This window comes from Drosophila kikkawai, chromosome 2R (genome assembly GCF_030179895.1).
Source record: "Drosophila kikkawai strain 14028-0561.14 chromosome 2R, DkikHiC1v2, whole genome shotgun sequence".
Taxonomy (NCBI): Eukaryota; Metazoa; Arthropoda; class Insecta; order Diptera; family Drosophilidae; genus Drosophila; species Drosophila kikkawai.
Genome location: NC_091729.1, coordinates 10,219,868 through 10,243,937, shown reverse-complemented (window position 1 = coordinate 10,243,937; position 24,070 = coordinate 10,219,868). Strand labels below are relative to the sequence as shown.

The 24,070-nt window shown below is 38.7% G+C and overlaps 2 protein-coding genes across 6 annotated transcripts in view; both read right to left on the bottom strand.

Annotated features, from left to right (window-relative positions):
- Positions 1 to 24,070, bottom strand: part of LOC108078030 (uncharacterized) — a 291,179-nt gene that overhangs the window by 16,437 nt on the left and 250,672 nt on the right. The gene's annotated exons all lie outside the window — the stretch shown is intronic.
- mbl (muscleblind) overlaps positions 20,481 to 24,070 on the bottom strand; it is a 169,423-nt gene continuing 165,833 nt past the window's right edge. For 3 of the 5 annotated variants that reach the window (XR_011444478.1, XR_005991103.2, XR_011444479.1), the window contains 2 exons: positions 23,477 to 23,561; positions 22,661 to 22,800 (listed from right to left, as the gene is read on the bottom strand). Coding sequence is in view for 2 of the 5 variants with exons in the window: in XM_017171644.3 (XP_017027133.1) it covers positions 21,857 to 22,800 (944 nt within the window). In the remaining 3 variants the exon portion in view is untranslated. Of the gene's footprint in view, positions 22,801 to 23,476; positions 23,562 to 24,070 lie in introns of all 5 variants that reach the window. The other 2 variants (XM_017171644.3, XM_017171645.3) reach the window with 2 other exon arrangements.

Sequence of the window (24,070 nt, the reverse complement as noted above, 5' to 3'; positions counted from 1 at the left end):
TCAATTAGTAAGGAATTCAGAGGGCAGAAATGAAAAATATAAATCCGAAAATGCTAAATGCTAAATCAGAAATGCCAAATCCCTTAGCCCAGACACAAGTCGCATAAATAAGATTATGCCAGGTCTCGTGTTGGATTGAAATTAATTACCATAACGACGTCTGGTCGTGTCAGTGTGTGGGATTTATTTGCCGGCAATAAATATATTATAACATTGAGCTCAACTGTGCTGCTGCTGTTTGGGCCCTGATGGACTTGAAGGCATAATTTGAATAAAAGAAAATTCAAATCGAAATTGTCACACAGAATTTATGTAATTGCATAAACACCGCAAGGACATCGAGAGAGTGTCCTGTCTCGAAAGGCCAAGCCTCGCCTCGGCTCGATTCGGTCTGCCTGCCTGACTGCTAAATAATTGAGGAAACAAACTAAACAAATGACATAACCTCAATTTCATGACGTCCTGGTTCGAAGCGAAGGCGGCCAGTGTGTGGCTAGTACACACTTGGATTTGCCTCAGGAAAATCTGGATGCAAATGTGGGTGTTATCGATTTTATGGGCTGTCGCGTTCAAAAGGATCTCCTGGTTGATTAAAGCAATTGTTAAGGTCTTAATTAGACCCAGGTTGATCCAAACAGATTAGTTTAAGTAACTCAGCTGAGATTATGAGCTTTTTGGGTTATTAGAAAGATCGAGTTCTGTGTGTTGTGTTGATTATAAAAGAATTTTGGATCCTTGGGGAATAAAGATTAACTAATCAGAAGTTTAAAACGAATCGCGTTATATGATTAAAACCTTTTCTAAAATAATAGATTGAAAACACTTTACTGTTTTCGAAAGCACAGCACCCCTAAAATATCTCCCAAAGTAGTGACATCGTCATCAGTCATAAAAGGACTTGTTTAAATGAAGCCTTATTTAAAATAATCTTTTGACACTGTCTAGAGAATAATCCCACATCCATAACCTTCAATCCAGTCACTCTAAACCATGCCACCTCACCTCAGGTTAAAACGTTAATGCGCTCAATTCCATTATGGTTTATTCCTTCACTCTACTGCGGCTTATGTTAATCGCCTGACCCCAAGCCCAAGTCCAAGCCGATTCCGTGCCCAATCGAGTAAGAGAGAGAGGCCTCTAATTAGGCAACCACAAGTGCAGGCGCCGATAAGAAATTGGAATTGGAAATGCAGAAGCATTTGGGGCTGTCAAGGACCTAAGACCCCGGCTTAATCACATTAAATGCACATTTAAAATTCTCTTTCGGCAGTCTCCAGCCTGCGAGTGCCAGTATCACATCGTCATCGTCATCATCATCATCATCCTGCGGACGAGTATCAATGTCCGGGGGTTTTTGCGAAAGTGAAAAACCTATACATATTTCCGCTTCCAGGCAGCGTGTGTGTGTGTGAGAGTGCTGAAGAGAGAGGGGAACTCCGGCCAAGGATGGCGACTAAAGGACATCTGGCTGTGCGTGTGTGGTAAATTAATAATGCATTCGATATCGAAGCCACTTTGCATTCAAATTCAATTGTGCATGCGTGCAAATTCAATTCCCCAAAGCCCAAAAGCATAAACTAAATTATATTGCTGCAAATTTAAATGCGAAACTATATTTGTGTGCCTGCCCGGTGGGGTAGAGTTGGAGGCCGAGGCCAACTGGCCTGGGAAGTGGACCCGTGACAATTGCAATTGCAAGTGTCAAAAAAGGAAGCGCCGCAGCCTATGGAACCCCCAGAAATACGGCCAAACTCAACCCCAAACCCAAACCTAGGACACAATCACGTTTCAATTAACAGCCATGGCCCGCACTGTACTGGCCATTCGGTGCTGGCCATATTCGTATGTAAAACACGCACGCAACGGCTGCTCATCGGGCAGGGCTTAATGGCCAGAGTCCTGGACATCATAATTCCGGCCGCAATTCCCAAACACCGCAAACACATGGGGGACGAACATGTGGGGCTGGGGGGCTAGCTAGGAGGCTAGGGGTTAAGGGTTAAAGGGTTGGGGATGAGGTTAAGGAGGAGAGCAGAAAGGGAGGGGAGGGAGTTGCAGCCAGCCAGGGCAAAGTTCTATGGGGCGCATGAACTAATTACGTTAATATGCGACAACGTTTTCATAGGCGAAAAATGTTTTCTGCACTGCGGGCTTCGTACACTTGAAAAAATCAGCTTAACTTGAAAAATGAGAAGGTTTTAGGAAATTATAAATAATAATAAAAGAATATTCTTAGAAAATTTTCGGAATTTCTTAATAGAAATCTTTTCTGATAAATGCAATATAAGGTAATTTTATTTATGTGATGTCAAAACTTTAAAAATCGTAAAAAAATATTAAAAATATTAAATATAATTCAAATTTTTTTCAAATTCTTTAGTTTTATAATTTTGCATATATTGTTTTGTTCATTGATTTATTTTTATAATTTTAAGTTTTAATTTATACTCCGATTTTTTCGAGTGTTCTTCCAGAGAGATAGGGGGGTCGTGTGCTTGCAATTGGATAACCAGCGACAGTGCAAATGTGTGGAGAGCAAATCAGGAGGCACTAGAGTTATGCTCGATTGGTTTTCGACGGGGAAGAGTCGTCGTCCGCCTTGCCAGAAATTGGAGAGTTATCCAAGGCGAGCCGGTGCGTCTAGAATTGGTATTTTCCCCAGAAAATAGGAACATTACGAGGGTTACAGCCGACTGCGGTGCATCAACTGTCAGTGGGGAGCGTCTCTGCATGTGTCCTAGCCTCCACATCCCCACCGACACACACACCGACACACACACAGCCCCATTTCGCATCCACACATCCCCTAGAGAAGCTGCAACTGTTTGGATGCCGGGCTATTAAGAATGCCAACACAACGGACCCGGATGAGCGGACGTGGACCAGTTGCGTACGTGTTGAACGTCGGTTATCATACCTGCTGTAGAACACGCTAAGCCCAGCAGCATTACCGTGCTCCGATCCCCGATCCCCAACCCACTATAAATATAGCTATATAGCCAACCATACCACCCCCCCGCCCGCTGTGCATTCATAAATAAGACATCCAACGAGGCAGCCTCAGCAGGGAGCACATCTCCAGCCTGACCTGTCCATCCAGGTTAACAGGGGGGCGAAAGTGACCACGACCCAGGGCCAAACCAACACTGAGAATAAATAATAAGAAAGTAAAATGTGGCTATCATTCATAATTTAGATTCTTAATTGAGTTTTAATTTAATTGAAAAGATAAAATCTAATATATCTCTTTTAAGATTCATATTTAAATATAATTTGTTCTTGGTTTAATATTTAGAAAATATTTTGTAGTTTTAAGTAACGGAATATAAACAATAGTTTGTTAAGGAAATGTAAAATTAAAAAATGTCGTTGCATACTTTTACAAGCCACTTTAATTGATGTGAAAACTACCCTACTTTTTTTGTGAATTGCTAAGGTATTTAAAGACTTTTAAAAATTGTATTTTATGGAATCCCATTGTTTATTTAATGCGAGTACAAAAAGCCCGTTTTTAATGGTGCTAATCACTGAATTCGTTAACATTTTAATGGATTTTTTTTGGGTTTTCAAGGGGGTTTCTCAAATTTCATAAGAAGTTTTCTTGTAGTGAAACTCCCCCGTGAACGTTGAGCTTGCACACACACACATATTCGATCAGTCACTCACGTACGTCCTCAAAGTCCTGCGGCATCGTTGTCCTGCGGAAAAAGGGGGCTGACAGGCTGCGAGGCAGATGGCCAGATGGATGCTGCTGCTGCTGCTGTTGACAGTGCCTGCTGTCATTCATTCATTAATGCATTTTCCTGATTTTCACTCATTTAACTCTATAGATTTTTCATTTTGCCTATTACGAGCCAGGACATCAGTATGGGACACACAGCAGGGTCATAGAACAAGGGCGGGAGGGGGCTGGTCTGGCGACAGCAACAGAAACAGGGACGTGGCTCATGGCTCTCCGCTCTGGACTCTCGGCTCTCGCATGTCCTGACCTCTTTGGCCTGGTCGGTTGCCTGTTGGTTTTGTCCTGGCCCCGGGAGCCATGCTTCATTTACTTTGTTGTCGGTGGCCATTAGTTTTGACGCACTTTGGACCAGGTCTCTCCACCTGGGACGGGCTGCTGGGCTGGCGGAATGTTTCAATGCCCGAGGGCTGAATCCCGGCCGGCATTGTGGGGTTAAGTGGGCCGTGTGTATATTGTGTGTTTGTGTGTGTCGTCTGGGGGTGAGGATAATGGATTGACAGGCTTCGTTAGCAGGAGCTGAGCTGAGGTCAATCGAATCGCAGGCAAACTTTCAAATATATCACTGGAAATCAGCAATCGATTCCGGATGCAAATCGTAATCGATAGAAAGTAAACATGCGTATGTACATATATCCTTGGGTTAAGTTTGCAAATTGGTGATTAGATATGCTAGCTTATGGGAAAAGGCAGGGATATCCTTGGAAAATATATGATTACATATAGTGAACTATAAAACCATATAGACTGTTTTTATAAGAAATTTAATCAAGATAAAAACATACTTTGTAAAACGCCTAGCATCCTTTATTTTCTTCTTCCAAAATTCTCATCCATCCATAGCCTATCCTTTTGCACATCATCTGAATATCGGTAAGCTCCTTCAATTTCAATTTAACCCCATCAATCGAGAGGTAAGCAAATTCATACTGATGCTGCAGCACCGCAAGAATCATCCTTCCAACTTTCTATTTTCTGTTTTTCAACACTCGATTGTATGCTCCGTCTCCTCCTTCGGCCATCTCACCTGGCTCAAGTGTCGCCTTTTTTTCTGTAGCCTTCCTTGGGCAAACACAGACGACACTTCTTCGGCTTCAGCTGCGTTTTATCTGCTCCCCGATTTTCCAAGCGTTTAGGCAACAATAACAGCAACAGCGGTCAGAGAGCCAAGGCGAGTAAACAAAAGTCGGAATCAAGTCCTTCAGTGGGTGTCCTGCCATGTCCTGTTACTGGGGGTGTCTTTAATAAAAGTAGCTATATTATGGATTGATTATAAATTAAAATATATTTAGAGGAATTTATCGAAGAGAAGTTAAACAGTAACAGTAAAGAAATGATTGTGCCAAAATTAAAAATATTTAATTATAATGAACTTATTAATATTATAAAATAATAATTAGAATATAACAATTAAATATTTGAATCTTAATAATTATTAATTATTATTTAATATCCTTTATAATTTTTATTTATTAAAAAAAACCTGTAAATTATCCTTCTTTCTTCAGAAAATAGCCAAGTGACCAGCATCGCCTGCAACCTTCCGATTTTCCCTTTTTCCTGACGCTGTCCACACTAAATGACGCTCGAGGGCAACGACAAGGACTCGACGCCGGCGCCGCTGCCAGCGTCGAAAAGTCAAAAGGCCACGACTTGGTCTAAACTGACTTTGGCTTTTCAGGTATAATTAATCTTGTTTAGCTCTTGTTGTTGCCCGGACTGCTGCTGCTCGACTCTGTCTGTCTCTCAGTCTGTCACCCTGGGCTCCTATGTTGTTTGTTTGTCTTTCCATTCGGCTCCAGCTCCTTGAACAGGATATTCGCCCCTTCTGGAAGCGCTGCCCAGTAATGTATTTAGAACGAGTTTAATTTGCTCGCCAGCACATTTTTCTCCTTGGCCGAGAAGAAAGGAGGAGAAGAGGAGGGGAGACAGGAGAGAGAGCGAGAGTCCTGGGCCAGGTTAACTATTAATTTTCGGCCCCTGAGCAAGATTAACGAGTGCATGATTGCCTCAAATGGTCTACGAAAAGGGGGTGGAAAGGCAGTGGGCGGTGGGCGGTGTCTTAATGCCCAAATTCATGGCATACTTCAAGGCGACCCTAGACCGAAATTTATTTTCGTCCATTGCAATTTTGTCGCCATTTTCAAGTTGATTTTTATTTTGTTTTTTTTTTTTTCCTTTCGCTCAGGTTCAGGCTCAGGCTCAGGGTTGGTTTTTTTCTCCTTCTTATTCCGCCAACTGCAACTTCTTCAGCTTCTTAGTCCTTTTTCTTGAGGGCGGCCACCAGGGCGGTGGTAATTAATTTTGTTTCATGTCACAGCTGCTCGGTGAATTTATTTTGTTTACAGTTTGGCCAGATAATTGCAGTTCAGTTTGCATAGCACAGTTTGAAAAGCATTTTATCAAATCATTATAAGAACTTTAATGGGGTTTATAATGGATTATTGAGCATTAAATCGATGTGTGAATAGAAATATAAGAAATAATATCTCTCGTCATTTCATACCTGTTTCCTTTCTCGTTGCTTGCTTGTAAGAAATTCTCTTTACTCGTTCTTAAATCGTTGTTCGCTTTTCTCGCCATCTTTACTCGTCATTGTTACTTCTCGTTACAAGTTCTCGACGACTTTATTTCATTGTTACTCGTCCTTAAAAGTTTACAGCGCCTTTACTCGTCATTGTTAGTTGTCGTTAGAAAGCCTCGACATCTCTACTCGTCATTGTTACGTGTCGATTTTTATCTAGATGTAAATGATGCTCAGCTTCTTCTACTGACGAGTAAGAGGTGGCTCCGCTCTAAAACAGCTTTATATCCAAATTTGCTGATGTTAACTGACAAGATCTTTGTATGGTTTTGACAGAAAGCCAAAGTTTTGATTTATTTTTCCAGAAATCGGTTTCCCAACACTGATTTTCTTTCAAAAGTAACTCATCGATTTCTGGCTTTGGTTTCCCTTTGGCAGAAGAGATCTACGAACAATTGGGAATCCAAATGAGAAAACGGAAAATTGTAAAATGAAGAAACATTTCGCATTGATTTTGCAAATCTGTAAGCCCAAACCGGAGAGGACCTCTCAACCTCTCGACACGAAACGAAACGAAAACTCTGACAAAAATTGCTTTCCTCTTCTCCGTCGTTGGCTTTGTTTTGTGTCCAAAAATGCTGCTCGTTTTCGCATTTCTTGTTGGCTGTTAAGTAAAATGTTTTCATTGTATTTGAAATGCTGCCAGCAGTAGCAGGAGCAGGCAGAGCCAGGCGAAAGGACAGGGATTGGCTGCACTATGTTTGTTTGTTATTGCAACAAAGCTGGATGTGTTTTTGCAGTTGACACCTGAAATGCAAACACATTTGCCACAGCCGCTGAACAGGATCAGCATTGGAATCAGGACGACGCACAGTAGCGCCTCTCGAACAAAAGCCGTTGCAAAAATCGAAAAAGTCGTTGTCGCAAAAATGATTTTAACCATACTTATTCGACAGGAAATTTCCCATGGATTCAGAATCTGCTGTAAAATCAATTTTCGGATTTTTTTTGTAGAAGATATGAGCATTCAAAGTTGAACTTTGTTTCCATTTTTGCATCATAAGAAAAAAAAAGGAAAAATTTGTTGACTTTCAGGTAAAATTACACAAAAACTATATTACCTATCGCCATGATTTTTGCTTTAAATAATAGACACATTCATAAACTATAACCCAATCCAAAAAAAAAGGAGAATTGGGTTAGGGCTTGCACAGGTAAATCGCTACCTGCCAGGTGTCCATTTTTTTCACTTTTTTTTGGCTAAAGTAGTCTATATCTTTTTTGGATGGGCTGAGCCACTATACACACTATAACTACGACCTTTGTGGATCTATTCTGGACCAAAATCAACTTACATCTGCTGCGTCGAGCTGCGTCCCCGGAAATGCAACAGCATAAACCAAAACTACTCAGGGTTAAATATACCAAAATACCGACTCAGCTTCATACTAACCATAAAATATACTAACTGTAGCGCGTGTCGGTTACACGTTTAAATAAAAAAAAAATTTTTTTTTCAGTTTTCAAATTATTTTTATCTGAGCAAATACATAAAAATAAAGATAAAAAATTAAATAAAAAATATTTTTAAAAAATTGTCTTCATTGAGAAAAAAATATTTCTTTACTTTGATACCCTTTAAAAAGGCGAATGAGTGGGCGTGGCAGATTTTCCAATACATATGTAAATTTTACAACAATTAACAATCAAATGGCGTTTAAATTATTTAGTTATCTTATTTTGTTCAGAAGTTATGATTTTTGCAACGTAAAATGAGAAAAGGCGCTACTGTGCGACGGGACGAAGGATGCAGATTACAGAAATGCAGATGCACCAGCTGCTGCTGCTTATGGACCAGGATGAGCACCAGGAAGAGTATATATATGTGTGTGTGCTAGTGTGCCTGACAAGCTGCAGTTGTTGCACATGAAAGAGTTCGAAAGGCAAAAGTCTTGTTTTCATTTTCCAGCTACACGGGAAAGTCGAGCCAGCGCTTGACTGTCGAACTTGCCGCCGGAGGTCACTGCCAGTTGACCCAGAGTCTGGCAACCAAATGATTTCCAATATGTAACCAGCCATAGCAAGTTCTGGTCTCCATCGTTTAATCTATTAATCTATACATTTATATTATAAAGCAAAACCTTAAAGTTGATGTTATGAAAAGAGTTACCCAACTTTGCTCAGAGTAAGCTGACTGAAAAATCAGTTTTCCCCTTCCAACAATATTCACTGTGTATACCCGATCGGAGCTGAGTAAGCCATAGTCCTCCTCCTTGATCCCTGTGCTGGAATTTTCGACCTCTGCTCGGCGCTGACAGCCTTTGGACCGCATTTGCATTAAGTGCCGCTTAACACGGAATCTCAATATTTTATGCAAAGTACTGTCCTCCGCCTCCAAGCGCGGCGTATCCTTTTGCATTGCCGAAATGTTGTTGTCCTGCTGCGACAGTCGGGTTTCAATAACTTCCAGGGGTAGGACATGAAGTCTGCGAAAAGCCCATGAATCACGGCAAGTCCTCCTGCGGCTCCGATTGACTGTCAACGGGATTTGGTTGCATTGCATCTGCTTGTGCTGCTGCTGTGGGCTTGGGCTTATGCGTCCTTCTGCTCCTTCTGCGATTTTATACACATAAAGTCCTTGGGCACCTGAGGAAGTTTTCAGTGAGGGTTCTTGTGTGGTTTACTGAAATATTTTTTAGTGTGTGGAAAGGTTATACCATATACTAAGAAATATATTTTAAAGGTATAAATAATATTTGTTATTAATTTTTTAAATATGAAACTCGATCTAGCTTCTACCTTGAACTCAACTCGCTCGTCGTTTCACTCGTATGCTCTTTCTCGTTGCCTTGATCGTTTAATGTTTACGTCGTTGTTATTCGTTGTTATTCGTTGTTACTCGTTGTTAATCGTTGTTACTCGTTGTTTTTTTTGTATTTTTATACCCTTGCAGGGTATTATAATTTCAGTCAGAAGTTTGCAACGCAGTGAAGGAGACCTTTCCGACCCTATAAAGTATATATATTCGTGATCAGGATCAACAGCCGAGTCGATCTAGCCATGTCCGTCTGTCCGTCTGTCCGTCCGTCTGTCCGTTTCTACGCATACTAGTCCCTCAGTTTTGAAGCTATCTGAATGAAACTTTGCATATAGTCTTCTATATACTCTCACTGCTATATATGTCGGAACGGGCCGGATCGGACGACTATATCATATAGCTGCCATACAAATGTTCGATATATTTTTAGAAAAAAAAATTATAACTTTGCTGTTTTTCAACATTTTTGCACCATTTTTTAGATATGACCATTTTATATTATTTATAAATTTTGTTTAAAATTTTATGAAAATCAGACGACTATATCATATAGCTGCCATAGGAACGATCGGGGAATTAATAGAAACAAAATTATAGATTCGTTGTTTTTCAACGTATTTTCATCTACTCCGGGATATAAGCTTATTTTATTATTCTAGAATTTTGGTATAAATTTTATGAAAATCGGACGACTATATCTTATAGCTGCCATAGGAACGATAGGGAAAGTAATAGAAAAAATTACAACTTCGTTGTTTTTCAACGTATTTTCATCTACTCTGAGATATGAGCTTAACTTATTATTATAGAATTTTGGTATAAATTTTATGAAAATCGGTCAACTATATCATATAGCTGCCATAGAAGCGATCCGTAGATGTAGAGAAAATGTAAAGCTGGGAATGTATAACTGTAACTATCAAACTGTAAACATAATAAGTATAGGTAAAATGTTATGAAACTCTGTTTAGTGTCTGTTTTCGGAATTATAATTTATAATATAAATATGAAAACCAATCTGCAAGGGTATACACACTTCGGCGTGCCGAAGTTAGCTTCCTTTCTTGTTTTTAATGAAAGTCGATCTAGCTTTTAGTTTGAACTGAACTCTCTTCTTTTTTCTGGCTCAAGCTCTATCTCGTTGCCTTGATCGTTTAATTATTTCGTCCTTGTTACTCGTTGTTTTCGGTATTCGTTCGATACTCTCGTCGTTCTTCTGATCTTTTTACTCGTTGGCTAGATTTGTTCTTGCTCGTCGTTCTTCTCTAAATGGTTCTTGCTTAGGCTTATACCTTGGTTCTAGTTTAATTTTAAAAGAATGGATTATGGATTTCGATGCTTTCAAGTAACTAAACTAAAAAAAGAAAGTAACTTTTTTTTATAATCAAATTTCCTTGTTTCTCGAACTGCTTCTGCTTCGCTGCTTCGATCCCTTTATCCATTTACCTGGGCAACCTTTCAGCTGCAGTCCATTGTGGCTGAATAGGAATTTGTGCATTTTGGCGATTGCCTAATGCAGCGTTGCATAATTTCAGCAAAAATCAAATATTTGAGCGCGAATCTTTTGTGCCCCATCTACTCTACGTACTAACCTTTACTTCCTTTCTTTTATATATATATATATATTTTTTTTTTTCAGAAAACCCGAGCAGTGAAGCAATCCTTGGAAGGGCAAACAAACTTTTTGCCAGCGCGCCAGTTAATTTAGTCAATTCAGCGAGCGACCTGACCCCGGGAACCCCTTGAAAAAACGAGTGAGGAACCGGCATTACCTCATAAAAAAAAGAATGAGAAACTTGCATTCCGACGGGTGCATTACGTTTCATTTGATTCAGCTGCTGAAATTCTGTATGCAGTGCGAAAATTGCAAACTAAGTCAACAGAAAATTCCCCCAACCTCCCCGAGGCATGCGGGGGATACTCTGATTAAAATTTAAGTTGGCTTTTGCCTTGGCTGGCTAAAATTTCACTCACTCCCCCCGCATTATGCACATGCATACATAATTGGGATTGTGTTGCAGTTTGGCCACGCAATTAGCTAAAATTTAATGTGAAACCAGCTTTTCTCGGGAGGTGCATATCCACGGCTCAAGGCATGGCAATTAGGAGAATTTCCCGAAGTCTGGTCTTCTGGTATCTTCGAGTCCACGGGGACAGTTGGCCAAAATAAATGGCCTGGCAAATTCGGGGCACTAAATCAGTGCAATTTCATATCACACCACATTACTCACCGGTAGCCTGTTGTTTATTCGTAATGCATTTTTGTTATATATCTCCCCTATATACATACATATACTATATATATATTTATATGTGTGTATACCCGGCCTGTGCAATTTTGCTAAGCAAACTTTATGCTCCCCCACCAAGTGGCCATATTTCTAGTGGCCCTGGTAAAAGGTAAGAGCCGAGAAAAAGGAACCAAGGAGCAGGAATGCAAATTTATGGTCAGACAAAGTTGTGTAGACATTGCAAGCGGTGGCAGCAATTATATATTGCAAAGGGGGCTAGGTTTCCAGAGGTGCCAAGGGGGAGGTGACCACCAGAGGGGCCAAAAGGTTAGGTGGCGGGGCAAAAGTAAAAGTGCCCCCAAGGTGCAGCATAAAAATGATTAAATTTCCCTCGTGGAAAAATGTATTTTTTCCCCGTTTAGAATTTCTAGGACAACCTTCGATGGGGAATCCTCTTGGTTTTTTAATAAATATTTCAGGTATCCTTTATACCTTTTTTTTTTAGAGGAAAACTCTATAAAAATTAATCGTTTCTTCTCTGAATAAAAGGAAAACCCACTCCTTTTACTTATTTATGTGTACAACTTTTGGCCAACTTATTAAGTAAAGTGGTTTGGCCCAATCCAGAAGCCATAAGCTCTATCAGAAAGTTGTAAAAGCCGCTTCTCTAATATATACAAAGGCACCTTGAGAGCCGGAGCAAAGATTTACTTTGGCAACATTTCAATTAGGAGCACATTTTTGTGCTGATCAATAGGGAAAAAGTTTTGGTTTGGCCGCAAAACAATGGCAGTGCACAGCCAGGACGAAGGAGAGTCTCAAGAACTGCAGACGTTGGCTAAAAAACGCAAACCCAACCCACAGACTCTCCTTCATTCCCCTCAATTTGTCCCTGTTATGCAAGAGCCTGGGCATCCACCTGGCGAATAAATTACGCACGCACATTTGTCGCTCGCCATCTCGCTTTCGCTGTCAGCCACCGTCGCCACCTCTGCCACTTCCGTTTCCGCTTAAGCCGAGGGATCCACTTCCGCCCGACGCTGCCAGTGCTGCTGCTGCTGCATCCTTGTGCCGGCATAAGTTAATGCGTCTTTATAGGCAATAAAATTTAAGTTTGCCAACTCCCCTCGCTGGCTGGTTAAATTTTTCATGAGCGATTCCGTCTCCCTCCCTGCCGCCCAATAAGTTTGTGCTACCAAAAAAGTTTCCCTAAAACTTAACAAAATTTAGTGGTGCCTGGAAAGTGGCAGTGGGAGTAGTGGTCGTGGTCCTGGTGCAGGTCTTGGTCCTGGCCATTGGCCCTAGCTTGTTGTTCTTGTTAATTGAAGCGTTTGGTTAGTGCAGAAATTAAGTTGGCGGCGGTCTTGGCCACTTGGGCACTTTTACTTACCATTTTCGAAACATAATTACCAGTTAATTTTTTATTAAGCAGCAATGAAAGGCGTCTGCTCAGGGAGATAAGGCAAGGATCATGAAGTCAAGACAGCTTAAAATACACTTTACACTACAAAATTATTTAATATCGAATAAATCAGCTCTTAAAAACTTTAATTGTTGGAAACATAACAATCTGTTGAGCCCTCACAAGCGTTCAACATTGGCCTTAGTATCCCTAACCTTTCGGGATTGAACCCTTTAAATTATTACTAATTCCCCCCAAGGACATTTATTGACACGTAAATTGCTCCCGAGCAACGGCAACAACAAGTGTGGGATTGTTGTCCTGTATCCTTTGCCCGCAGGTGTAACAGCAAGGTGTACGTGCTGTGCAAATATTTTGCTTGGCACTATTAAATTTTACTAAAAACAAACGGAACGGATCCCGCTCGTCCATGCCCACGTTGGAGCAATTTTTAATTAACGTGATTAAATTAATTTAATGAGCTCTCTTACTCGTCCGTTGCTGCCTTTAAACTCACTTTAAGTGACAATTAAATTTTCATGTCCTGCCCGAGTGTGTGTGTGGGTGTGTGGTGTAAGGACAACGTCAGCGACAACGAGACGTAAACATAAACGCCACGTTACGTGTTATGTACGACAGGAAATGATTTTTACGATGCCCAGCAGCAGCAGCAGCGGCAACAACAACCGCACCACATGTCTCATCAACGTCAGCTAGCCAACATCCTTCGTGGCGGAGTAGAGGGACATGGAGGAAAACAGAAGGGTTGGGGCGGTTGGAAAACTCCGCCGACAGGGAGAGGACACTTTGGAGCGGCATTATCATTAACAACATCATGCGAAAGTGGCCGCCTGCTTGGGCTTGGAGCGCATATACACAAATGCACAGAGAATATATTATAAAATTAATTTAAATTATTATTAATAATTAAAATAATAAACTCTTTGAATTTATCTAACAAATTATAATTTTATAAAGTCTTGAATCATAAAATAATCAAGAAAGTTTAAAAGTAAATAAATACTTACTGATAACTTACTTTCTCTCTACTTGCCACCCTTGATAGCCAGAACTTAACTCTTTAACAAATTAATTTATTAATATGTAATTTAATCCTTGAATTCAGTTCATAGTCTTTCCTCTCAGTGTACTATATATCCCACGTTCGCTCCCATATCGCACACACATTGTCAATTGCCGGCGCTGATAAGGGGCGGGTGAGGTGCCACCGCCTGATAATAAAGCAATTTCTGTGTTAATTTGTATGCCATGACCGTGTAACCCCACTTGCCCTAATGGATGTTCTCCGGCCAGATACTGCGGCCAATTGAAGTCAGCGATATGAGGGATAATCCCCAAGAATGGCAAATAAATGTCGGCAACAAGGGAAGCCAGGTGTCTGTCATGTTTCTAACTTGACAGAATAAGGCTACGAATATCTAAATTTAATATCATCAATATTTTATAAAATATTTGTAGAAAAAGGGAATTTTTTACTTATTAAAATAATATATAATATAAAAAAAATAAAAATATAAGTCAGGATAAATATAAGGATGCAGATAAAATTTAAACCAAATGTCTTTCTTTAACTATTATTGTGTTAAATTGTATAACAACTATGATAAAATTGCGATTTATAAGAATATAATTGTATATTCTTAAAAATCCCCCGTTTATTATTAAATTTGTATACAATTTGAAGCAAAAATATTTAAGGAAAGACATTTGACTTAAATTTTATATTTTATTAACAGAATTAAACGCTATAAGTTGTAATACCCTTATAAGCTACAAAAACTATAGATTAATTAAGAATGTGTCACTGACGCAACTTTGCCTACAACTTATTGAAATATTCAATGCTTTTATGACCCAGAAGTTACCCAAAGCCTGACCTCATTGGTATACTCTTTAAGGGTATTATAATTTTAGTCAGCAACACAAAGAAGAAATCTATACCCAACCTATAAATAATATATAATCTCAATCAGCATAAACAACCGAGTCGATCTAGCATAGAACCACATTTTGTCATAATTTTAGTTAACTAAAATTTTTAAATTAATAAATTCCTAAGATTAAATAAGTGCAGATTTTTTAATCTGAATAAAACTGGAAAAGAAAACAAATATAAAGTTATGCAGTTCCTTTGAAAATTTCAAACTGCTAGGGTATACACACTTCGGCTTCCCGATGTTAGCTTTCTTGCTTGTCCCAAATAGTTTAACTTGCAAAGAATTTCCATTACCTTACCCTCTTAGGGTTGAGTAATAATCTCTGGCAATTTTTCAACAATGCGGCACTATCAACCCGACAATTTTCACCTTTTTCGATATCAATAATCCGCACCCATTAATTACATTTGGTTAGGAGTCAGGGGACGTGCACTCAGGTGAGTGTCGGTGGGGCAATATTTTGTGTCCGCTGCCAACTAATTGCAACGGTTACGACGCCATATGGCCACAAAGTCATCGAAAAGGGGAGTCCCCGAAGGACCTAGTATCCTGCATTCGAGCCAGCGATGCAGCGCGCGCTGGTGTGTGAAATAGACAACTTACGTGGCCATCGCTTGTGTCTGTATGCGTGTGTGAGAGTATGGGGGAGGATGCCAAGTTGCAAGGAAAAATGCGGAGGAAAATGGCAAGTTTCTTTGCCTCCACGCCTCTGCTCACCAACTCGCTTTACTCTTCCTGCACATTTTTCACTGCCATGTGCCAGGTTCATGTCGTTTGCTTTCGCCCCTTTTCCCGGACTTTTCCCTTTTGGTTTTTCCACTTTTATTTTCGTCTTTTTTTTCTCTCTCTCAGTTTTAGTTTTCCTGCACTGGCACTTGGGGAATTTACGTGTGCATGCATACGCTTAGTTTCCCATTCCCCGCAGAAAAGGGAAAGCAAATTTGAGAGCCAAGTTCCCTTTGTCGGCTTGGCCTCCTTTTGTTTTCTGGCTCTGCGGTTAAGCAGAAATAATGCATGTGGGATGTGAGCATTCTTAGGCGAAGATATATGCAGATGCATTCCCCTCCATGCCGACATAAGCCCAAGCCATCAACAATATCTCAACTAATGACAGATTGCAGGATGCTCGCATACATTACCTTTTCACAATTCGCCAAATAGCTGACACACTGACATAAGTCCTTGGGAGTTTTACTAACTGTTGAGTTGTTGAAGTTGATGTTGAATTTTGATTGACATACCGTCTGATTTATGTTTTAAAAGGTCCTTAGCAATATATTATTTACAAAAATAAAAACAATAAATATATATTTAAATCATAATTCAAATATTTAGCTTCTGGATATGTTTCTCCCTATTTTTCTTTAGGTTGGATGATAAGTTAAGCAAATAAGAGCTATGAGTGAAATAAAAGTTGATAAAAGTTGATAAAAACTGACAAATAACTTTAATTTTCAAATTTAAAAATACAAAATTTTTACTTTACTCATAACTCTGATATGGGATCTCTGATCTAAACTAAGAATTAACGTATGTCAGTTTGTTTTCACTGAGAATTGATCCATTTCGCTCATATGTATCCGAGCTTTTGCGGTTTTGGGTTTTTATATAAATTATCCGATCCAATAAAAGCTTTAGGATATAATATTTAGATTTTGAGAACATTCATATCACCGACTATAAAATACCCGGCAAGGGTATAAAAAGGGAAATTACCTATTAAACATCCATGAAACCACGACACCCAAAAAACCCGATAAAGAAAAAGTCCCATTTTATTTTTTTTTTTGTAATTTATTTCTTGTGTTTTATTGTATTTCATTGTTTTTGTTGTTTTTCATTGATGTTTGTTGTTTTCATGTTTTGTTTTTTGTTGTTTGGTTTTTTTTTTTTTTAATTTTTTTCCCATTTACTGCTAAATAACTTTAAATGTTGTATTTTCATTATCAATATAATTCATTCTTCGTCATCTTTCTCACTTGCCAGCTTCTTATTCATTTTCATCATATCTTTCATCTCTTTCATCTTCTCGTTGTTGTTGTTGCATTTTGCAAGATTTGTTTTCGCTTTGCTTTTCCTTCCTTGTTCATTCTTTACATGAATAATAACTAAATTTGTTCTCATTATAATAATAAATATAATAATAATAATAATAATAATAGGTAATAATGATTTGTTTATTAAATATTTTTAAAAAATTTTCGTTTTTTTGTGTGGTTTTTGTTTTTTATATTTATTTTAGGAGTATATGTATCATCGCTATCATTTATCATTCGTCAGAGGGCCGTTTTGCCCACCCAAACTTGTTCTCATCGTTATTCTGTCCCACGGGGGGAACTCTTCCTGCCAAAAACTCCGTATCTTACGAACTATTATTCCAATTCATCTTTATTTGTATATGTGTATAGTTAAGTTGTATATACTAGTTCATTAATGTATATTTAATATATGTTTAATACAATGTATATTTATAAAAAATAAAACAAACTACAAAAATATATATGAACACAAAAATAAACAACGAACAACAATTATTCCCTCCTAGACTTCCTTTCGCGAGTATCACAAACACAAAAAAACGACGTAAGACGGAGAAATAATATGTAGAAACTTAACTGAAGTACAAAACAATATAGATACGAGGAGATATAGATAGGACAATCGAGGGCGGGGTTGGGCAGAGGGCTCGACTTCGATCTCTGCGTGAAGAACATAGCGAAAAATTCGTTGATATCACCTGACAAAAATGAATAACTACTTACAGTACGTACAAACATATGCCGTGTATCATAGTGTAATGCCACAGTATGATTTACCGTTGGATCTTGAGTAAAATGAACTGTCCTCTCACACTCCTCAATAAGGATCCTCTTAATATTCTTTACTCTTTTATCCTGCTCTCTCAGTAGTACAATAAATTTAGTTTTCTTTTACGTTGCAACATTCAGTAATTGTATTTTTGTTTTTGTTTGTTTTAGTTTTAGTTTCGTTTTTGTTTTTCTTTCAATAAACACATCACATCATATTCACAATTAATAATCATAATGATCTAATATATATGTGTAAATATAAACTAAAATTAACAATAATAACTATGACTTACAATGAAGGAGACTCTACACATAACTACATTAAACCCTTCCTCCCTTTCTGTCTGTTCCTGTTCCTCCGTCCCAGAAATATTCTCTTGTATTGATTATAGTTTCTGAATGCAGAAAGCATTGCTCGGGCGCCATTGTACACGCGTCAAGTGAAAACTATTCAGAACGTTGAAAGGATCGCATCGAAATCAATATGTATATATATTGGTGTATATATTGGTTTGATGTTAAGGCAAATAAAAGTTTCGTTTCTAGTTTACAAACTCGTGCTATTCTACATGCGCGTCTACACATACTAGGGAGATGTCAAGTCGAACAGAATTCCTCCGAAATCTCTTATGGTACAATGATTCTATAGTGTCTATATGTGTATGCAGTTTAGTTTGCTTAGTAACTAGGATTTCTCATTTCCACTTATTTGAATTGCATTTTTTTCTCATTTTTTCAACTTTATTTTGTATTTTTTTTTGTGTTATTTTAAGAACATATTTATTTTTTACACAAAACTTTATTTATTTTTTTTGTTTGCCATTTTGCAGCTTATTGTATTACTCATTTGTCGTTATTATAATAAATGTTAGTAACTGTTAAAATGTCGACGAGTTTTTAGTTTTGAGAATCTACGAGTATGTGTGTTTATAATTTATCATTTATCATTTATCTTTTATTTTACTTGTTTATGTTATCTAGTTTAGTTTATTATACCCTTGCAGGGTATTATAATTTCAGTCAGAAGTTTGCAACGCAGTGAAGGAGACGTTTCCGACCCTATAAAGTATATATATTCTTGATCAGCATCAACAGCCGAGTCGATCTAGCCATGTCCGTCTGTCCGTCTGTCTGTCTGTCCGTCTGTCCGTCTGTCTGTCTGTCCGTCTGTCCGTCTGTCTGTCTGTCTGTTTCTACGCAAACTAGTCCCTCAGTTTTAAAGCTATCTGAATGAAACTTTGCATATAGTCTTCTATATGCTCTCACTGCTATATATGTCGGAACGGGCCGGATCGGACGACTATATCATATAGCTGCCATACAAATGTTTGATAAATTTTTAGAAAAAAAAGTATAACTTGGCTGTTTTTCAATATTTTTGCATCATTTTTGAGATATAGCCATTTTATATTATTCCAGAATTTTGGTAAAAATTTTATGAAAATCGGACGACTATATGATATAGCTGCCATAGGAACGATCGAGAAATTAATAGAAATAAAATTATAGCTTCGTTGTTTTTCAACGCATTTTTATTTACTCTGAGATATACGTTTTTTTTATTATTCTAGAATTTTGGTATAAATTTCATAAAAATCGGACAACTATATCTTATAGCTGCCATAGAAGCGATCGGTAAATGTATAAAATATATAAAGCTGAGAATGTAAAACTGTAACTGTCAAACTGTAAACATAATAAGTATAGGTAAAATGTAATGAAACTCTGTTTTGTGAGTGTTTTCAGCATTTAAATCTATAAAATAAACATCAAAACCAATCTGCAAGGGTATACAAACTTCGGCGTGCCGAAGTTAGCTTCCTTTCTTGTTTTTTATTTGTAATTATTCGTTTACAACTGTTCCACTTGCTGCTGTCGCCACACATAGAATTAAGGTCTGCTTATAATGGACGGAAACTTATTAGGCATTCTTATTTGGAGAGTACGGGAAGTACGAGTAAGTTGTCTTGCGGAGGCTTCGAAGAGAGCGAGCTGAAGTTGAGTACTACGATTAGGTTAAGGTATCAAAGAGAGAGAGAGAGAGAGTGAGAGTGGGATCCAGGTGATGGTGATAGTGGTAGAAGTGATAGTAGTTGCGATGATGAAAACAAATTTCCGTATATTATAGCCAGCCCTTAAATGTATATGTAGGTAAATCTGTTATTGTTGAACAATTATTAGCTAGATGTCGAGTATTATTGGTGTTATCCGTTATTGAATGGAGATATTCGTACGCTTGTCTCGAGATGGAACCAATTTAAAAATACGTTTAACTATCCTGCTAGCAGTGGCTCTCTTTACTCTGCCTGCCTGCCTCAGTTAAATTATTATTCCTCGTTCGTTTTCGTTTTCATTTTCATTTTGTTTCTTTAAAAGATCACATTTCATGTTTAGTTGCCTTTAGTAAATATATATATATTTGTGTTAATGTATATATATATACGTGTACAGACATAAATATATGTAGTATATATACATATAGTGTATATACGTATGCTTGCTTGTATATATAATAATTAGTTTCCGTTCTGCAATTTATTGTAATTGTTATTCTGTGTGTTTGTGTGTGTTCCAAATACAAGTTTTTCGAGTGTGTTTAAAAACAAGTCACAAGTCGTCTTAATTACAACAGAGCCGTCGTGGGAAATAAGTTCAAGTCGCATATAGACTGGGCAATGGCTATATACATATATAGTGCTTACAAATCGGTTTGCATAGGAAGAGATATATAATAGTACGATACAATTTCGATTTCTGTGTGAGCTTACTCGGGGCCATTCATTTACTAGAGAATTCAGCTAAATGATACACTTTAAAAAAGTCTCCGTCTTTGTTTGTTGCTGCAAAAAATTCTTATCGCTTTAGATTTGATTAAATTTGTGGTTGTTCACCGCATTCGATTTTGTTTATCAGTGTGGTTTTTGATGCTTCCTTTGTATATAAAAAATATGGCTTCTCTGGCTGTAGTTCTGCTGATTTATATTGATCGTTATTATAAAATGTAAAAAAGGATTATGGTTTCTGTACTCTGTATCTGATTTCTGCTTTCTGCTTAATAAAATCTCCGTATGCACATCTGGATCGTTTGCCTCTCGCTTGTAGTAAATCGTTGTTGCAAAAATAGGACGTGACTGTACTTTTCATCTTCATCCTCATCGCTATCGTTATCGTTATCGTTATCGATATTATTGTTATTGTTATGAATTTATTATTAGTTGTTCTGCTGCTTACTTATGGCCTATGTAGATTCTGTTTTGTTTTGATTAATTTTGACTATTTGCCATGGAGAACTGCTCTGTTTGTCAGGCTTAACCTTAGCTAATATTAACACTCCTCACTAATTGTTTATCCCCTTTTATGTACCGGTATTCACTTTTATTTTGTATTTTTATTTGCTTTGAAATATGGAACACTAGAGTTTAAAATAGTTTGTAACTAATTTTAATGCAACTGCGCTCTCCTCTCCTATTTTTTTCGTCCTCTTGTTAAGTTCAATTTTTAATTGCTAATTTTCTTTTGTTTTTTGTTTCTTTTAACAACACTCTTTTTTGTTTTCGTTTTTATTTCGGTTTTTGTAATATTGTGTAGAGTCGTCACTCAATATTTTCCCTCTAATGCATGTCACTTGATGTGCAAGTCGAATGCTTACACCTTTAAGTCTTGCTATACGTACGAAAGAGTTCTGCAGAGCTTTCATCTCTCAGCCCCAAATAGTACTTTCGGTTCTTATTTTTGTAAATAGTTTGTATCAACCTTTAATTTGCATCAAAAACTTCAATTTCTGTATCTTGTGTGAGAGTGTATTAATGTTCGTAGAATGTGATTGTTGAAGTTTTTCGTTACTAGACTTTAGACCTTCAGCCAAGTTCTGCATTTGCCTTTTGATTTGTTCCAATTTCAGCTTGGAGACTGGGGATTGGATATTTATGATTGGTATACGTATCGTGTGGCTTAGGTTGTGAAGAATATATATGCAATATAAGTTATCTAGGTGATGTGTGGAGTTGACAAAAAACGAGTATTCCAATGAATTAGGTAGGTGACAAAACTTTTAATTGAAAAACGCCTATGCGGTGTATTTTCGGGAATCACTGGAGATTTGAAAACGTATATTTAGTCTGTCTAAAAGTAGGCAATGATATACATAGTTGAAGTTCTGTGAATTCTCCGTAGCCGTAAAGATCTTTACAATTTCTAGTTATTTATTTCACAAAATTATATTTCATTGCATACTTTTGGGTGCCCGAATAAATTCCTTTCAAATCTCTAGAGATTTCACAAACGATACACTCCGATTTTATTGACTTAATATACGATGCTTGTGGGAAAATGAATGGAGCCGCCTCCTGATACTCCTCTGACCCAGACCCCCTTCTAGATGCAGGTCGACGGCGCTGCCACTGTTGCAGGCGCCGCCATGGTGATCGTGGTGGCCGGCATGGCAGCCACAGTGGTGGCCACCACAGTGCCCATCTGCGATGGATAATGATGACCCACGTAGGCGTGCTGCTGTTGCTGCGGCGGCGCCGGCTGGGCGGTGTACTTCAGCAGATGTTGCTGCGGTGCCGCCTGCAGCGAGATGAAAGGCGTCGCCTGGATCGGGATGCAGTTGGAGTTGTAGTCGCTGCTCAGCACCAGAGTGGGCGTGGCATCCGTGGTGTAGTAGGCCGGAGAGGCCTTCAGGAAGGTGGCCTGCTGGGGATACTGCTGCTGGGGCGTGGGCATGGTGGCCGTCGAGGTGGTGGACAGCGTGGTGGCCGAGGAGAGCGTGGGCGAGGTGGCTATCGAGCAGGAGGACGACGAGGAGGCCGACGAGGGCGAGTAGGGAGAGCTGCAGTGGTAGGTGATGGTGTGCTGCTGCTGATGTTGCTGCTGCTGCGAGTGTTGCTGCTGCGCGTGTTGCTGCTGCTGCTGATACATGTTGCTGGCGTGCTGCTGTGCTGCCTGCTTGCTGGCGTTGCTGTGATAGTAATTGTTATTGTTGCTGTTGCTGTGGTAACTGAACTGCTGCTGCTGTTGCTGCGGCAGAGGCTGCTGTTGCTGTTGCGGCTGCTGCTGTTGCTGCTGCTGCTGCGGCTCAATGATGATCAAGTTGCTGGCGCCGTTGTAGGCAGCTGCTGTCGCAGGATTGGGAACAGCAGCCGCCGCCGCCGCCGCCGCCTGCTGGTCACTGGGACTGGTGATCATGGCCGCCATGATGTTGGCCGGCGGCAGGACAATCGGTATGTGGTAGTATTTACACTGCTTGCGGCGGCACTGGCTGTTGGCATGGTCGCGGCAGACAGCAACACGTTGATCAATCACCTCGACCTTGTCATCTGTCGGGCGTGTCGTGGGAGCGTTGGAAAGCGGGGGATAGAGAAGAGAGAGCGGCACGTTAGTAACTCACAGGTAGGACTGGGCGCAGGCTAGTAAGTTGGTTTTTGGCATTAGAAAACAGTGAAAGCTTTTCCAAAAATTGTTCAAGTATTTTTCGGTAATAATAAAGTGATCTTTACAGCAGCTGACTCTCAGACAATTACAATCTCATGAGATCTTGTATGAAACGTGGGGAGAACAGGAGACTTTGCTGCCCGGAATAGAAACCTCTCGCAAATATTGGTTCTTTACAATATTCCATCATACTTTTGTGTATTTTTGTGTGTGTAATTATCTTGACAGAAAGCCAAAACTCAAATTTATTAAACGAAATAAAAGAATAAAAACAAATTTAATGGTTTTACATTTCTCAAAACGAAAGACATCAGCCAATTGAGCAAAACTAAACGGAATTACTGGTTGTGTTCTCCTAACTACAACTTAGGCTTAAATCGGAAATCATCTCAACAGTGTCTAGGAGGAGAAAGCACTAAAAGCGTTTAAGATTCAAGATATAGATGTGGAACTAAACCCAAGAGAGCGGGAGGGGAGGGGAGAGTACAGCGAGATATAGAGATAGTAGATAGATAGATAGGTGAACTGAGGGGGAGGAAGAACTTAGGCACATGCACTTACCTTCAGTTAAATGAACGAATCTACAATTTAACCGACTGCACATAGATCTATTAAAATCTTGGCACACCGGGAGGGTGTCCAGTAACTATATAGATTGGGCATGAGAGTTTTTTGTTTGTTGTCGTGTGTGTTTTCGGTTTTTTTTTGGATATGGCGGGATGCAAACGGAAACCAATTCAGGAAATCATAAAGAGTATGTAGGTTTTTGTGTTTGATATTCGGGGGAGTTGGTATTTTTCGATATATATTTTTTAATATATATATATTTCATCGGTTTTCAGTTTCGAAAAAAAGAGAAGAGCAGAAAAAAGAAAAGAAAAAGAGCACAAATTAGTTATATCTCTTATAGTATCGAAATGGTTCACTAGAATGGTTAATGGTTGGTTAGAATAAATACGGTTTCGGTTTTACAATTGCTTGATGTTGGTTGGTGGAGTTCCAGATGTTAGTCGTAGTTAATAGAGCTAACTAGAGATATATGTTGGTATAGGTAGTGGGTATGTCTTCTTATCGGTTGTTTCACATGATACATTTAAAATATATAGATACTCGTATGTTAAGCTAAGTAGTTTTCTCCTTGACTTAAATGGTCTA